This window comes from Vitis riparia, chromosome 9, assembly GCF_004353265.1.
Source record: "Vitis riparia cultivar Riparia Gloire de Montpellier isolate 1030 chromosome 9, EGFV_Vit.rip_1.0, whole genome shotgun sequence".
NCBI lineage: Eukaryota > Viridiplantae > Streptophyta > Magnoliopsida > Vitales > Vitaceae > Vitis > Vitis riparia.
Window position 1 is genome coordinate 7,067,854 of NC_048439.1, and position 16,621 is coordinate 7,084,474.

At 34.7% G+C, this 16,621-nt stretch overlaps 2 protein-coding genes across 7 annotated transcripts; both read left to right on the plus strand.

Moving 5' to 3' along the window:
* Positions 1-3,361: 3,361 nt before the first annotated feature.
* Positions 3,362-11,349, plus strand: LOC117921682. Its single transcript, XM_034839636.1, has 5 exons — positions 3,362-3,785; positions 8,032-8,131; positions 8,559-8,658; positions 10,175-10,263; positions 10,840-11,349. Exons 1-5 carry the CDS (start codon positions 3,602-3,604, stop codon positions 11,063-11,065), a joined length of 699 nt encoding a protein of 232 aa, XP_034695527.1. The 5' UTR covers positions 3,362-3,601; the 3' UTR covers positions 11,066-11,349.
* A 479-nt stretch (positions 11,350-11,828) lies between these two features.
* On the plus strand, positions 11,829-16,356 carry LOC117921695 (pentatricopeptide repeat-containing protein At5g39680). Of its 6 annotated transcripts, none has more exons than XM_034839651.1 (7): positions 11,829-14,363; positions 14,486-14,559; positions 14,671-14,750; positions 15,584-15,638; positions 15,746-15,777; positions 15,863-15,930; positions 16,139-16,356. In XM_034839651.1, exon 1 carries the CDS (start codon positions 12,184-12,186, stop codon positions 14,293-14,295), a length of 2,112 nt encoding a protein of 703 aa, XP_034695542.1. In that variant the 5' UTR covers positions 11,829-12,183; the 3' UTR covers positions 14,296-14,363; positions 14,486-14,559; positions 14,671-14,750; positions 15,584-15,638; positions 15,746-15,777; positions 15,863-15,930; positions 16,139-16,356. The 6 variants fall into 6 exon arrangements, with proteins under 6 accessions (XP_034695542.1, XP_034695541.1, XP_034695544.1 ...); XM_034839650.1 differs by having other exon boundaries at positions 15,876-15,930; XM_034839653.1 differs by having other exon boundaries at positions 14,479-14,559; positions 15,746-15,930.
* Positions 16,357-16,621: the final 265 nt, after the last annotated feature.

Genomic DNA, 16,621 nt, shown 5'->3' on the forward strand with positions numbered 1-16,621 from the left:
AAAAATATTTATAATTAAATATTATTAGTGTAATAAACTAATTAATTTAAGTTGCCAATTTTGTTTCAAGCATTCCTATTTTTTATTTTACATACTTCCCAAGTTTTATGTCAATAGGACAAATCAGGTAAATATAATTGAGTTGTTTGAAGTATAACAATGTAAATAAGACATATAATACACTTGTAATTTATTGGACATGAAAATTAAATTTAAAAATGATATTTTGATTGGAATGTTTGAGTACTAGCATAGAGTGCTAAATGCTAAATGTTGGACTAGCATCATTTCCAATTTTTTTTCAATTTCTCCAAGTTTCCAAATTTGTATTTGTTAATAATAGTTTTTAAAGGGTTTTTATCCTATAAATTTGTTTATAGATTATGCTATTTTGCACTCAAGGGTTTAGTGGTTTACTGCCATTGTCTCTACACATTCTCAACACTCCCAAAATTTATTTATTTTTTTTCAAAGTTTGCTCATGGTGGTTGATCACATCTCCTAAGTTGTTAAGGTATTTACTAGGGACCATAAAGGTGTTGCATCATATATGTGAAGACAAATGTAGGTTCTAGCCAGACTCATGCTAAAAATAGTGTTTAATCTTCCATAATTAATAAAGGTGCTCTACGGTTGATTGATTCATGGTTAATATAAGATTGATTGGTCTTTGTTTTAAAGATCTTGACTTATGGAACCATAAAGAGTGGGTTCAATATAAGAGTGATTGGTCATTGTTTTAAAGATCTTGACTTATAGAACCACAAAGAGTGAAATCTTCCATAATTAATAAAGGTGTGCTATATAGTCAATTGATTCGTAAGATTGATCGGCCTTCGTTTTAAAGATCTTGACTCATGAACCGACAAAGAGTGGGTTCAATATAAGATTGATTGGTCTTTGTTTTAAATATATTGACTTATGGAACCACGCACAAAATGAAATTCTTCTTAAATATGAAAGGTAAGAGAGTATGAAATTAAATTGAATGGACCCCCACACTTCAAATTTATTTACTAGGGAGTATGGAATTAAATTAAATAGACCACTATACTTCAAATTTACTTACTAGGGAGCATGGAGATGTTGCATCATCGATGTGAAGGCAAATGTAGGTTCTAGCCATGCTACTTGATCTTCAATACCTCAACATGATATTCTTAAAACTTGAACCCATGACTTTAGTTGTGATTCCAATTCTTGGATTGGGTTTGGACTATCTCATTCAAAAACTAATTGGTATCCGATGAGGGTATACTAACCTTTTATAGCATTCCATCACACCATTATTTGGGTGACCAATTAATCGGTTTAAGAGCGGCATTGTTATACTCCAACACTAAGTACGCATCATTTTAAGCTTTTAAGAATGAAGGTAAAGAGCTTGAAGTCTTGAAGTTTTTAAGGATGAATGTTTAACATATGAGTTTTCATTCTTACCTAAAAATTTTGAAAATAGTGTGAAAAAAATATATTTTTTTTCAAAACCAAACTCTAAAAAGGGAAAAATGATTGAAAATAATCAAATAAAAAATGAAAAAAGCTTCATCTAAGAATAAAAAGATTGATTACTTTTATCATGGATAGCAATGACACATGGTCCTAGATCGTCCTAGTCACAAAAACATTAAGCAAGCGATTTTGAGTCAAGTAAAAGTGAGTCATCAAACTCAAGTACGAATATGAATGATTACATGAAAACTTTATAATTTTTATTGTCCCCATTCAATTTTGATCCTATAAAAGATATAAATTCTAATAATAGGTGTGAATATGAGTTTGATAGCATTCATGATGCTTATGAAGTTCTTCTTGAAGAAAGCCTAAAAATTAAAGTCAAAACCTTAAAAGTAAATAATAGGCTTTAAAGGTGAAAGAATTGAATGACTTAATAAAATATGAAAACCCCAAACTTCTTAATGAAATTGTCACCTTAAAATCCAAAATAACAATAATAATTAGGTAAAATTTCTAGAGGTTGAACAAAACTCTATACTTGATAAAATATATATATATATATATATATAAATCCTTAACCCTTGATATTGAAAAAATGGAAAGGGCCTTAAGTTATAAAAAGAGGAAATATACTTAAGTACTAGATTTTTTTAATAATGATAAATTTGGGTAAGTCTTTTGGTGACAAGAGAGGCTTGGAATATGTTAATGAGTCTACCATGCCTAGTAATAAAAAGATTATTTTATGAAGGCTAAAAAAGTAATTATTATTGTCCAACCACGACCATTATATGTGTACTTTTTGTCATAGGAATGGTGACATTAGTGATTGATGTCACATTAGGAAGTTTGAAGAGTTTCACAAGCAAATTAGCAAGTTTGTGATTAAATTTAAAACATTAAGAGACAAAATTGTACTTAATAGGAAAAAAATATCCAATGGGTTTCAAAAGCTCCCACTCAAGCTAAGCCTAGGATGGACATTCATAATTTCATGTTGGTATTTCAAATTCATCTTTTAGCGTTTTTAAGACCAAACTTTTGATTAGAAAACATAACATCATTGCATTTCAAGGTAAGGACTAAGTTTACTTAAATTTCATTCCTTTAGATTCTCTTAAGATTTTACCTCTTATGATTCCTTTAAGAATTTCCTCTTCTCAATGATTTATTCTGTTGTATAGCTTGGGGTCTTATCTTAATGTTTCATCATTATCCCTACTACTATATCGATTTTACCCTCTAGAGGTTTGCTAAATATGTTCTAAAGACTTCATTGTTAGTGTGCTAGTTATCTTCATTGAGTCTAGATCATAGACTTAGAGGGAGTGGTCTCGATTATCCTTTAAAGTAATGTCATATGTTTGATCTAGGATCATTGATGTAAGAGTGGGGAAGGGCCGTATTTCTTATGATCATAGGGTCATCTAATTCCATGTTTATGATTTGATGACTTTTTTTAATTACTTGATTAATGATTATTTTTCTAAATAGTTTGAGTGATTTTTCGAATTTGTTATTTATTGAAATGTTTCTCTTTTATTTATTATTTCTAATAGCACTTTATTTTATTGTTAAATCATAATGGAAAATACGTCTATGCATGAGGAGAATTTTTTCAGAAATTAAAAATATTTTTACATATTAAATAAAAAAAATTTTGATTGAAATTTTTTAAGAAAGCACTTTAGTAGTTGGATTATCCACAAATGGGTTATCCGGCCCCAGCTCGGCCCATTACCATGACATTTCGGCCCATAAAATTTCTAGCCGTTGAAGTTCTGAATCGGAAAGACGAGCATTTAAAAGAACAAAAACCTTGGTCAATCCGTAAGCGATGTTGTAGATAAAAGAAGATACACGCTCCTTGTAACAAAAACGGCCCACTGCCGAGATCAGCAAGCCAACACGTGGACGTGTCATCCCCTTTCAGCGAGTACCCTCATTGGAAACTACACGCGAGCGTCTCTATTCTGGCACGAGAAAATAACGGTTTCCGATTTGTACTCACAAACAATAACGATAACAATTCCCAAATGTTTTCCTTCTCTGCAGACACACTCTTGACACTGGTTTCGAAAGGCAGAGAGTTAGGGCTCCATTTTGTGTATTGGAAAGGTAGGGTTTTGAAGTTGAGAAGATTATGCAAAGCGGTGGGGAGGTAGGTAGGCGTAGAGGAGGATGTGATAGTGGCGGTGGAGGCGGTTATTCTGTGCTTTGTCGGTCTTTGAGTTCGTTGTTGCCGATTGACGGAAACCTCTCGTATCGAAAGCTTTCTCTCGATCTGTATAAGCTTTCTATTCTCAAACTGGATGGCACTTCTTTTGGTAACTTCTTTGATTTTAGTTTAGTTTAGTTTAGTTTTTTTTTTTTTTTTTGTTTCTTAGGTTTTGTTTTTGGTTTCATACCAGAGTCCTTTTTCCGAGCAAACCTCAGTTGCTACATTTTGCTTTGTTGTTTGGTTGTGTTTTTGTTTTTGTTTCTTTCCCATTGTTTTGTTTGTTTGGGAGCAAAATGGACGGGGTGTTTGTGAAAGAAAAATGCTTCACATTCTCATGGCTTTTGAAATGCTTTTCAAAATATTCAATGGCATAACAATTGAAGATTTAGAAAATCAGAGTTATTTATAGCATGTGTGCATTAGGAGAAGCAAATCGGCTTATTTGTCTTGGTGATGTGTATGAATCACTCTTTTTTAATACGTCTTATGACAGGGTACTGTTTATAAATCATAAATGTTTCCTATTTAGTTTGGAGTTATTCAGCATGCCTTTTTGTCACCTGGATGAGCCATTAGGAGAACCTTTTTGCAAAGAGAATTCTTTTCCTTTGTGAGAAGGTAGTGAGAATGAAAAGGAAAAAGAAAAGGTAATTATCATTTTCAAAATAAAATTGGCAAACACATTTGAAACTTTGGCAGTTTCATGTACAACTTTTAGATAATTTCCAAAGTTGAAGGGATGGCAATTTTTTAGAATGTAGAAAAAAATGAATCCTATGTTTAAGAAGAATAGGAAGAAAAGGCATGAATTATCCACCGCTATCTGATTATAAAGCATTAAAGGGCAAACCAAATTGCTTTTCAACAAACAGCTCGAAGAGAAGAAAAACATTTAGCGCATCAGATTTAGCTTTCAACAGATGAATCCAAGTAAATCTAGTATAGCCATCGAAAAAAGGTATATTTTATAGTGGAAAGCCCTCACAAGTCGGTGTGAATCAACTAAAGAGGTGCAGTGGTTTTGGTTAGGGCTGGGAAAAATGGGAAAGCATGATTTTTTCCAAACTGACATGAAATACAAAAACTTGGAGATAAGTTTTCATCACTAAAAAAGGAGTCATTTCAAAATTTTAAAATAGACTTGAGTACTTGTAGGGAGGGGTGTCCCAACCTCTAGTGCCATACATCAAGTTTATTTAATTTAACAAACTCTTGAGACTTGATTAAAATTATGACCAACATCAACTGATAAACTGGTAGAAAAGGTAATAACTCTTGGTGTGGCTATGGCATGATTGGGAATGAAACTAGGTTGTATCAGATGATAGATAGAGGCCATCTTTAATTGAACCATGGAGCAAAACATTCCTCAAGCTCTTGTCCTTCACAAAACAATGATTCTTGTGAAACTCAACATAAACATTATTATCGGCAGCAATCTTAGAAATGCTCAAGAGATCTTTTGTAATTTCAAGACACAATGCAACATATTTCTAAGATCAATATACACTATATTATTGTTTCTAATCAAAAAGAAAAAAGAAAAGTAAATAAAAGAAAATTCTAAGATGCAAGGTTTTAAAGAAAGAAGGTAGTGAAGAATAACTAACATTTTGAATGCACAAAACGTGACCATTGCCCATAGTAAGCTTGTCAAGACCATTATAATCAAATTCGATGCTTAGGTTGGGTCACATGGTTCAATGCACACTGTTGAAGTACCAAGATGGATTTACTACTGTATTAGGGGAAGCAACCATTGAAGCCATTGAATTACTTTGAGGAAATTGAAAAAAAAAACTTGATCAAACTAATAGTAGCAGTTTATTGCAATATGCCTTGTCAACCATAGATTTGGCAAGTTGGTCATGGTCAAGGTCACATATCCTTCCTATTCTTATAGGGTATGGTATTGATGGTTTTACCGCTGGAGTGAAACCTTGCTTAGATGATCTTATCAGTGCTAAAGGTAAATTCCTCTAGCATTAATCAAATGATAAATTGTAAACATTTTTATTAGAAGAGATAGGATTGCCTCAATCTCAAAAGATGTTGTTGGTCAAATTGTGGGTTGTAACACTTCACAACTAGTTTGGGAAGCTCTGGAACATCTCTGTGCCTCTCCTTTAAAGGCAAGGATACTTTAGTTGAGAATCCAAATGCAAACAACTAAAAAAGACTCTCTCTCAATAGTTGATTACATTGGCGAGATCAAGTAGATTGCAAACAATCTTGTTGCATCTGAAGCAACTCTTACCGATAAGGATCCTGTAATGAATTTGTTGTCTGATGTTGGATAAGAATATGATTTGGTGGTTGTCACATACAACACGATAAATAAACATTCACTCTATCAAAAGTTTTTGCAATGTTGCATAATCATGAAACTCGTATTGAGCAGTTGAATTCTTGCACGCAAATTAATCTACAAAATGTCACTTCCAATTTTACAATAGTCAGTGCTCTTAAGGGAGGTCATGACACTAGAAACAATCATGGGAATGATAGATCACACATTGGAGGTCGTAATTACCTCTCGCCAACTTGGTTAGTAGAGTGATGTTGGGATTAGAAACAACTGAAATAGGACTAACAAAGGAGGATGGCGTTGTTGCTAGATTTGTGGTTATGGTAGGAATTGTGATGGTGGATATGGTAGGAGTTGCGATGCTAGTCTCATGGCGCTTTGATACCATTATTGGATTCAAAGAAAATAGGGAAATATTTGAGAGAGAGTAGAGAGTGAATAAGGATCAAAATATTGTAGCCTTCTTGTTTCTTTTCATATATTTGTGTAAAAGTTTACAACACCTATACAATCAGTTGTAATTGCTTCTAACATAGAGCTTGATTCTCTTCATGCCTTGAGCTAGTGTACATGTGAGGGTAACAAATGTTTCTAAAACTACTCTCAACATTTTGCATTAACAAAAATATAATTTAGAGAAGTTAATATTCTTAGCGAGGAAATTTCTCTATCTCCACCTTTATTTTCTCCCAGAATATCACCTCTTCATATTCTTCCTATCATCCCATCCCCTTAACTTTGACATTGTCATCAATGTTAGAAATCAAGAAGCCTTGCTTAAGTCTAGTTTGAAAGTAATCTTTGTGGTGACCTTCCACCAAAAACAACTTTTTCGGTTTGTAGCAATGCCCCTTAATCCTCTTTTTATGATGACTATATGTTTGGGTTGATCTAGCAGAAGTTTGTTGGTTTCCTTGTCATATAACGGTACACCTTTCTTCCTGTAGTTGAGCCAAGTCAAATACCTATGGGAATCCTCAGTTTGAAACATTGGTGAGTCATGAAAGGATGTGATTTTGACTTGCTGCAATGGATTTTGATGAGAATAGAAGAATACCTTTGCATGATAATGTCTTTGTGATGGATCTTCTCCATTAAATTGAGGAAACTCCATCCTTATGGTTTGAGAAATAATTGTTGGATTAAATTCTCTATCCCTTGGATTGGAGCTGTGTTTGTTTCTCAAAATCAAATCCAAGGATTGAGCCTCCTTGGTCTCTCTTCGCATTTGCTCCACACTTTTAAGGAGATGATTACTCTTGGAGTTAAGAGCAGAGAGCATCTTCTTCATGTCATATAGTTATTGTTCTGTTTGCTCATGGAAATATTTGAACTTTCTTCCATAGTATTGAAGGATTGTTAATGCTCTATTACACTTTAAGGACAAAGTGAATGAAAGTTAAATTCAATAAAAATGTTATTTAGAAAACTAGAAATTGAAAAGAAGTTGAATAAGATGTTGTTTAAGCTCAATGAGGAGATTCTCCCTCCTCCACTTTAATTCCAATCACTTACTCCCATTCTTCTCTGCAACACCCAAATAACCATTTCTATCAGGAAAATAGCTCTTATTGTTTCTTACCAAAGGCATGTGTTTTTCAATAGGAAAGATTTTCTCTAATTTGATGTTTTCCACCTCTATTGCCCACTCCATTTGCAGTGGTACCCTTGATTTGTGGTGACTCCGATCAATGATTAGACTGGGAAGACGATTATAAGATGTCAGAACAGCAGGAGCCTTATCCTGAAATGGCTGGCCCATTGTCCAGAAATCTCTTCGGAAAATGCTTTTCTAATGCAAATTCCATGTCCTTTCTTCTTTTCTTTTTTTTTTTTTAAAATAAGTTTAATTCCAAAAAATAATTCCCATGTCCATTATTGGACAGAACTTTCATTCTGTTTTTCTTAATATGATTCTATACTACAAAATTTTTGAAAATCAGAACATTAAAAATTTAAGCAACATGTGGGTTATGCACCTAATATTTTAAAGAACATGTGGGTTCTATGTTGAATTGTTTGGATTAAAATTTTGATTGTGCAGATGTTCAGGTTGCAAGGAATGCTAAAGTAGCAGAACTCAAACAAGCAATAGAGGAAGTTTTTAGTTTGTCAACAAACGAAGATGAAGAAAACATTTCATGGTATGATCATATTTGATTAACGCAATTTGGGTTTACAAATAACTTCTCCCTTTTAATTCATAAAAGAACTTATACAACATAAGGCCAAGCATTATCTCTTTTATCCTCAGGTTAAACAAGGTAGTTTGAATTGCCCAGCTTTGTGCAGTAGACCACTTTAGAAGCATATCTTAAATGATTACAATTCTAGAATATATATATATATATAGATATAGATATCGATGATATTTGCTTTATATTTTTTTGTATGGGTTGATCTCCTAGGTTAAATTGAATTAATATGCTTCATAATTTCTTGATGTGCAGTAGAGGGGTTCCTCATGTTCTGAACTTGAACAAATTGCTATTTTATAACCAAAAGAAAAAAAAAAGATTTTCTTGGTTAAATTTTTGTCTTTTCCTACATGTAAATCTGATATACGTGCAGGTCACATGTGTGGGGGCATTTCTGCTTATGCTATGAAGGACAGAAGCTAGTGAATGATAAGGCACATATTCGAGATGTTGGGATTCAGGATGGTGATCAGGTTAGTGCTACTTTTTATTCTCATATGAAGTGGAACCCAATAAGAATTTAATATCTAGCACAGTCCATTGCTTTTGATATTTACAAACTGAGGGTTACATTTTCATGCTGGGCTTATGAAGAGTAGATACACTTTTCTGGATGGGTATGTATTTGCATATTTGAAGCTGTCATTGAACTGATTCTCTTTTGCTTGACTAAATTTGTGGCATCAAATATCGATGTATTTTCTGTATGAATCGCATGTGAAAGTTTCAAAATGAATTTTGACCCCTGACTATGTTGGGAATCTTCTGACTGTAGCTCCTTAGCAACATAACTGGTTATATTGGTTTTGCCTTTCAACATGTTTATTAGGTTCAGTTTAGGTCATCATCAAATATTCATTTGAAAAGTTTGGCGAAAGTAGGTGCTAAATGTGATGTACAGTAACTACCATCCTGCATTATCTTTTGTTTTCCTAATTTGTTAGAATTTTCATTAAAAAAATATAGATAAAGTACCCCCTTAAGGGAAAAAAACATGATCTTCAGGCTGATTTTATATATATATATATATATATATATATATATATATATATAATTTGCATTTCACAACAAATGCTAGTGACTCAACCAACAATTTAATAAACCCTTAGAAAGTATCCTAGATGGATGTTACAATGTCAGTGATTGAAGTTCTTTAATAATTATTGCCAAAGTGAATTGACATCATGCTGCAGGCCCCCTTTTTTTGGGCATTATTCTCAGATGTGGTTGCTACTCCTGTAACCCTGTTGTGGTACCACTAGCCAAGGTGGTGGCATCATCATTTTTTGGACCAATAATTAGAATATCGCATGAGCTAGATAAAAATTTGTGGTAATTCTTTTATCTTTTGTGGTTAAGGAGAGAATCTCACACACAGACACCCCAACCCCCAACACACCCAAACCCTCTCTCTCTCTCTCTCTCTCTCTCCACCAAACATCCACACTCACTTCCCTCTTTTTTTTCTTTTTTTACTTTTGAGATTCTGCATTAATCTTTTGAATGGTTGAGCCTTTCTTTAGACTTGTGAATCTTCTGCTTTTATGACATAACTTGTAGGACATGTTTGTAATGATGGAATAAGAAATGAGAATGAAAAATCCTTGTATTGCCTATTCATTATTGTGTTTAAATTACTTATTAGAAACAGGAGTAGATTCAGATTTCATTTTAATGGGAACCAAAAGTCATAGTTGTTAGGGTTTTGATTTCTTTTTCACATGGTTTTATAATTTACCTCCATTTCCATTTCTATTCCCTTCTTATTCCTGGGTACCAATGGATCCTTAATGTTTTATCACAAAAGAGAAAAATCGCCTTTTCCCAATCTTCTATGTTTCGGGATGTGATCACATTCCTGAATCTGTATTGTGTTCTCTTCTTTTCCCTAGTCCTATTTAGGGGTGTTACCGTTATATTCTTGTATTTTCTTGGATTTGAGTTGCTCCTAGCAACTTTCTAAGACATTTTCTTGCTTGGGATGTGCAGCTTCAATTTATTCAGCATATAACAACTGACCGTAATTCTAAGAAGAAACAACCTAAAAAAGAGAGTGTTGCCTGCAGACAGTCCCAGATGTAAGAAATTTCTTTGTTTGTCTTCTTTGTCATTGCAATATACATGTACACAGGCATGCACATGTACACACAATAAACTCTGCTGCGTGATACTGTTTTATGAATTGTGGCATTCACTCATTGTCTAAAATAGTTGGCCATTTCAAGTAGGCCTTAGAGATTTTGATATATTCGAGATGGGATCTTTGTTCTGGCCCCCATGCTAAGTCACAAAGCAGATTGATGGGTTCTTTGTGAGACTAGACAAAGGATGTTGTTTACTACATGACCGGTGGCAAAGAAAAGTACATCTCGTGCATCATTTGGATGACACAAGTCATAACACCATACACAAATTTTTACTAAAAACATTCCATGAGGTCCAACTCCTGCTCTTCATCTTCCCTTTTCGGGCCGAAATTCAGGATGGCAACATGGTTTTGAGAGGTGGAATGATCCCACTGAATCCTTCAACCTGTATTGTGTGATGACCGAACCCCTTGGATTTTTCTTTTGTAGCATAGTATCCTGAAATCATTATATACGTTTCTGAAACTATAATCCTGAGAAATGGAACTAATACCATTATAATAAAAGGTTGTTTGCAGGATCAAGGCAGCGTGATGGTGATGGAACAGAAGACGAGGAGGAAATTCCCATGCCAGAGTTTAAGCTTGCTCACTTCTTGAAAGGGTGGCTCCCATACTCCCGCGCACGGAGTATGGGAAGAAGAGGTTCTGAAGGTAGGATTTGTTCTTCAAGATTTGGTGGGCGTTGCCTAGGAGTGAGATGCCGACCGGGAATCATACGTCTTGGAGCATGAGTAGGATCCGACCAACAGAAAAAAATAAATATTAGCAGTGGCATATCTTACATAATATGCCTGTCAAAGCCAGGTTTCTCTTGAGCTTAAAGTGTTCCACGTGCAACTGTAGGTTTAGTTTTTCCTCTGAGGAAATTTTGGTTGCCATGGCCATATGACAATTTGATGTTAAGTTTTAGGTTTTCCCCCCCAACTTCTGGCAATTAAAAATATTAAAAATATCTTATAAGCTTTTCCACTGTATATAAGTCTGCAAAATTTAGTAAAAGAGAGACTGTTTTTTATATTTAAATTTTCAAATAAAATTTTGCTATTGAAAATAGGAACGACAATGCCCTAAAATAAGTTTCATCCTAAAAAGGTTAAATGGGGTGGTCAATTGATCTCATCTTTAAAAAGTTATTTAATATAAATTTTTATAAATTTATTTTATTAAAAAGTAATGTTTTATTACTTTATATGTATTAAAAATTAAAGAATAATGTTTTTTATTAAAATACCTTTTAAAATTAATTTTAATTCCTAACTCGTTTAATTATTAATGAAGTTGAATCCATCCGGAATTCAATACATTGCAAATTTAGGATCTTTCATTCCTTTTAATCAATTAGTTTTCATCTATATCACATCTTTCATCCTTTTAATCCATTATTCCAATAATGATAAAATTCAGATTCTTTCCCATTTTTTATTTATTATTTTATTTGTTCTTTTTTAATTTCAACATTTTTCCCCTTGGTTTTGCTAGGCGAAACCCCCACAACCAAACCCCAGATCCAACAGTCGCTGACTCTAACGCCCCCTCCGCCGCCGGGGCCACCACTGCCAAAATGATAGACGGTGGTGTTTATTAATGCTCATAGAAAGCGACCACCTGTCTCCATGATTCAGAATTACCTGGGAGTCGGCTGGGACAAACATTTTATGGGTTGGGATTTGTTTCTATGGGTTTTTTTTAATTGCTAATTGAGTAGACCTCTCCTTCAATTCGCTTCTTCCAAGAAAAATAAGTGGAAGCCAGAGTAAATGTCAAAGAAAAAGAAAGGGAGACAGCTCGAAATACAAACTGAGAATAAAAAATAAGCTGTTGGGGCTCGCTTCAGTTGTTAGGTCTAGCAATGTCTACTTTGAGACTGCTAGCACCCACTCACAAGCCATTTCTATTGAAATCAAGTACAGTGGGGCACCCTCTTGAGCACACCATTCAACTCTTAAAAGTATCAGCTGATACCAAGAACTTAAGGTTTGGTAAAATGATCCATGCCCATTTGATCATAACCAATCAGGCCACCAAAGACAACATAGTTCAAGTCAACTCTCTCATCAATCTTTATGCAAAATGTGATCAAATTATGGTCGCCCGCATACTATTTGACGGAATGCGCAAGCGAAATGTAGTCTCTTGGGGTGCTTTGATGGCAGGATATTTCCATAATGGGCTTGTGTTGGAGGTTCTTAGATTGTTCAAGACTATGATTTCAGTGGATTATATGCGCCCGAATGAGTATATATTTGCTACTATTATTTCTTCTTGTTCTGATAGTGGACAGGTCGTAGAGGGTTGGCAGTGTCATGGGTATGCTTTGAAATCTGGATTGGTGTTTCATCAGTATGTAAAGAATGCACTTATTTGTATGTACTCAAGGCGGTCAGATGTGAAAGGGGCTATGAGTGTTTGGTATGAAGTGCCTGGATTGGATGTTTTTTCCTATAATATAATTATAAATGGACTTTTGGAAAATGGGTATCCAAGTGAGGCATTGGAAGTTTTGGATAGGATGGTGGATGAGTGCATTGTGTGGGACAATGTCACTTATGTTACTGCTTTTGGCCTCTGCTCTCATCTTAAAGATCTGAGATTGGGCTCGCAGGTTCACTGCCGAATGTTCAGGACAGGGGTTGAGTATGATAGCTTTGTTAGTAGTGCAATCATAGATATGTATGGAAAATGTGGTAACATTTTGAATGCAAGGAAAGTTTTCAATAGGCTGCAAACTAAGAATGTGGTCTCATGGACGGCAATCTTGGCTGCTTACTCTCAAAATGGGTGCTTTGAGGAAGCATTGAATTTCTTTCCAGAAATGGAAGTTGACGGTCTGCTGCCTAACGAGTATACTTTTGCTGTATTGCTGAACTCCTGTGCAGGTATATCTGCACTGGGACATGGGAAGCTATTACATGCATGTATCAAGAAGTCAGGTTTTGAGGGCCATATTATTGTTGGAAATGCTATGATTAATATGTACTCAAAGAGTGGCAGCATTGAAGCTGCACATAAAGTGTTCTTGGAGATGATATATCGAGACTCAATCACTTGGAATGCAATGATATGTGGACTATCCCATCATGGGCTTGGTAGAGAAGCTCTAGTTGTGTTTCAAGAAATGTTAGCTGCGAAAGAGTGTCCTCATTATGTAACTTTTGTTGGGGTTCTTTCTGCTTGTGCCCATTTGGGTTCAGTGCAGGAAGGTTTCTACTATTTGAATCAGTTAATGAAACAGACAGGCATTGAACCTGGGGTGGAGCACTATACTTGTATTGTTGGGCTTCTGTGTAAGGCTGGACGACTTGATGAAGCTGAAAATTTTATGAAGTCTACACCAGTTAAATGGGATGTTGTTGCTTGGCGAACTTTGCTCAGTGCTTGTCATGTCCATCAGAATTATGGTCTGGGGAAGAAGGTGGCTGAATTAGTCTTACAGATGGATCCTGGTGATGTGGGAGCATATATCCTGTTATCTAACATGTATGCCAAGGTAAAGAGATGGGATGGGGTTGTGAAGATTCGAAAATTAATGAGAGAAAGGAATGTCAAGAAGGAACCTGGGGCAAGCTGGATAGAGATAAGAAATAGTATCCATGTCTTTGTTTCAGAAGGCAAGACGCACCCAGAGTCGAATCAGATTTATGAGAAGGTTCAGGAATTATTAACTATGATAAGACCAATGGGGTATGTGCCAGATATTGCTGCAGTATTCCATGATGTTGAAGATGAACAAAAACGAGAGTATGTTAGTTATCACAGTGAGAAGCTGGCAATAGCATATGGCCTTATGAAAACACCTTCCGGAGCACCTATCCGTGTCATTAAGAACCTTAGGATGTGTGTTGATTGTCATTCTGCTGTGAAACTCATCTCGAAGGTCACAAACAGGGTGATAATTGTTCGAGATGCTAACCGTTTCCATTGTTTTGGAGATGGAGGTTGTTCCTGTGCAGATTACTGGTGATGAAATTGCATTGCTTTTGCAGCTCAAAGGTTGAAGGGAGGCCATCATGTTGCAGACTCTCGGATGAAGTATGTTGCTGAAGTGCTAAGAATTCAGCATTGTCATTTTAGAACCATTTCACATATGATTCACTGTGTTGCATTAATTTTTAAATTGTGATCTTGTCTGAAAGCTAATATTTAGTCAACAGTTGATAAGGGCAAATGACCAATTATGGAGATGGCTTGAAGTTGATGATGCTCTGGAGCGTCCTCTTAGCAGAGAGTACGTATGATGAGTCTAAAATCTGGGAATGTCATCCCCTTCATATTTTCTAGTCATGTATATCTGGTACATTGCAAATGTTATGTTCACATCAATCCCTTTATTTTGTAGGTGGTTCCTTTTGCCATAAGGAGAGGCTGGTGTACAATCCATTTGTTTTAAGGATGAGAACAAACCCTGCATAAAATTGGGTATGCCTTTGATTGTAAATTCTAATTTTATCTTTCAATTAATTGAGATAATGCTTCCAAATTTCCAATTATATGAGCTTAGCAATCTAACTTAAGTGAACTTAGATATATTCCCATTTTGTTGAAGTAGGCTCTATTTCATAGTTAGCAAAAGAGAAAATCCTTAAAATACACCAACAGAGTTGCACACACATTTAAGTATTTGAAAATTCTGGGTCCAAGTGAAACTTCTGCTTCATTGATAGTTTTTGAGCAGAATAGAGACAAAGTGAGATAGCAGTCCTAGACATCAGAAATAACGGCTCTCCACTTCTAGTCCATTCCTCTTATGTTTCTGTTGTATGCTTTCTTCAATTTTAGAACAAAATGAATCATAAAGAAGCAATGCTGAACATCACAACTCACCAATATCATTGCTTCCACTACTTGTTGCTGGGAATAGGAACACGACCTGATTCTATATGCTTGAGATCCCAAATAAGGATCTCATACTGTTGCTTCACCTCCTCAGTAGATTTGCGACCCACAGCCTTGGCTAAACTTTGCCAAGGGTCCCGGTGTCCCTGTCAAACAGTTTTTTTTTGGTTTGGAGCCAATGAGCCAGAGCTCAACTCCTTGAGAGAGCTTGATGCTATCCCACACAGAATATGGCAGGCTACAGGGACTGGAGGGGTTTTCTATTTTTGGATCAAATTGAATGATAAGTCCATTTATTGAGAATCCTAGTTTCCCCCACTGAATTGTGTTGCTCTATAATCATCTACCATATAGTGCCTTTGCTCCTTTCTTTTTCCCCTCATGTAAAGAAGTTTTGGCTTATTATTCTGATGCAGGATTGTGTTCCATACAGATTTTTCTGGTATATCATAAACCACACCTTCACCCAAGGTGATTCAGCAAGATATCTTGTTCACCTTACTTTTATTGACCAGGAGGAAACCCACTTCTCTACTTTTGGTTTTCAGGGTGAAGTAACCATATTTTTCTTATCTCAGGTTTCCAAAGATGAACATGGAACGGTTGATGAGTAAGTAATAAAGAACAAAATAAACTTTATGTTTGATTTTTCATGAAGTGCATTTCCTATTAGATTTCACCCTCATTTGGAATAGCTTCTTGTTTTAGGCTTTGAGTGGAAGCTAAAGACAATTTTTAAGGGACAATATTGGTATTGTAAAAGGTATATTAAACATGAAATGATTATATAAGCTAAAGTAAAGCTTCTACAAGTAACATTTTTCTGGCTTCCATATTAAGCTCATTGTTAAGTCAAAAGTTCTTTAAATAAAATTTATCAATTGGATATAAAAGCTCTTATTGAGCTTAAAAAAGGAGTTTTAGCTTCTCAGAAATCGAACTAACATGATCTTACTTTATTAAACGTGTAGGAACAAAGGTAGGCGGCTTGGGGCATGTCCAAACTTTCTTATTGATTCCATCCATTAGATGTTATTGATTATGGTTATGATAAGGTGGGTGATACATTTAGATTTTTATTTTTTATAAACCTAATAAGTTCCATCCTTTTTGTGTTTTTAATTAAAAAACTTGAAATATCACTTGTGGAGGAATGAATTCATAAATAACAATTAAAATATTCTTCTTACTTTACCTTAGTATTAATCTTTACATGTGGCTGCATGAATTCATAAACAAGTAAGATATTCTTTTTACTTTACCTTGGTTTTACAAGTGCGAAACATTCCATAACACATGCATGTCCTTCTAGCTTTGTGCTAGAGATTTTGAATTTTGAGGGCGACAAAGGAAGAGATAGGAAGATTATTTTTCAAGAAGTTAATTTTTTTTTATTTTAAATCATGATGCACTTTAATATGTTTATAAGCATGAAAATAAATTGTAACATTTTT

Coding starts and splice junctions, on each gene's coding strand:
- LOC117921682 (XM_034839636.1), top strand. CDS start 3,602: ATGCAAAGCGGTGGGGAGGTAGGTAGGCGTAGAGGAGGATGTGATAGT. Junction 3,786..8,031: donor ACTGGATGGCACTTCTTTTG/GTAACTTCTTTG, acceptor TTGATTGTGCAG/ATGTTCAGGTTGCAAGGAAT. Junction 8,659..10,174: donor GGATTCAGGATGGTGATCAG/GTTAGTGCTACT, acceptor TGGGATGTGCAG/CTTCAATTTATTCAGCATAT.
- LOC117921695 (XM_034839653.1), top strand. CDS start 12,184: ATGTCTACTTTGAGACTGCTAGCACCCACTCACAAGCCATTTCTATTG.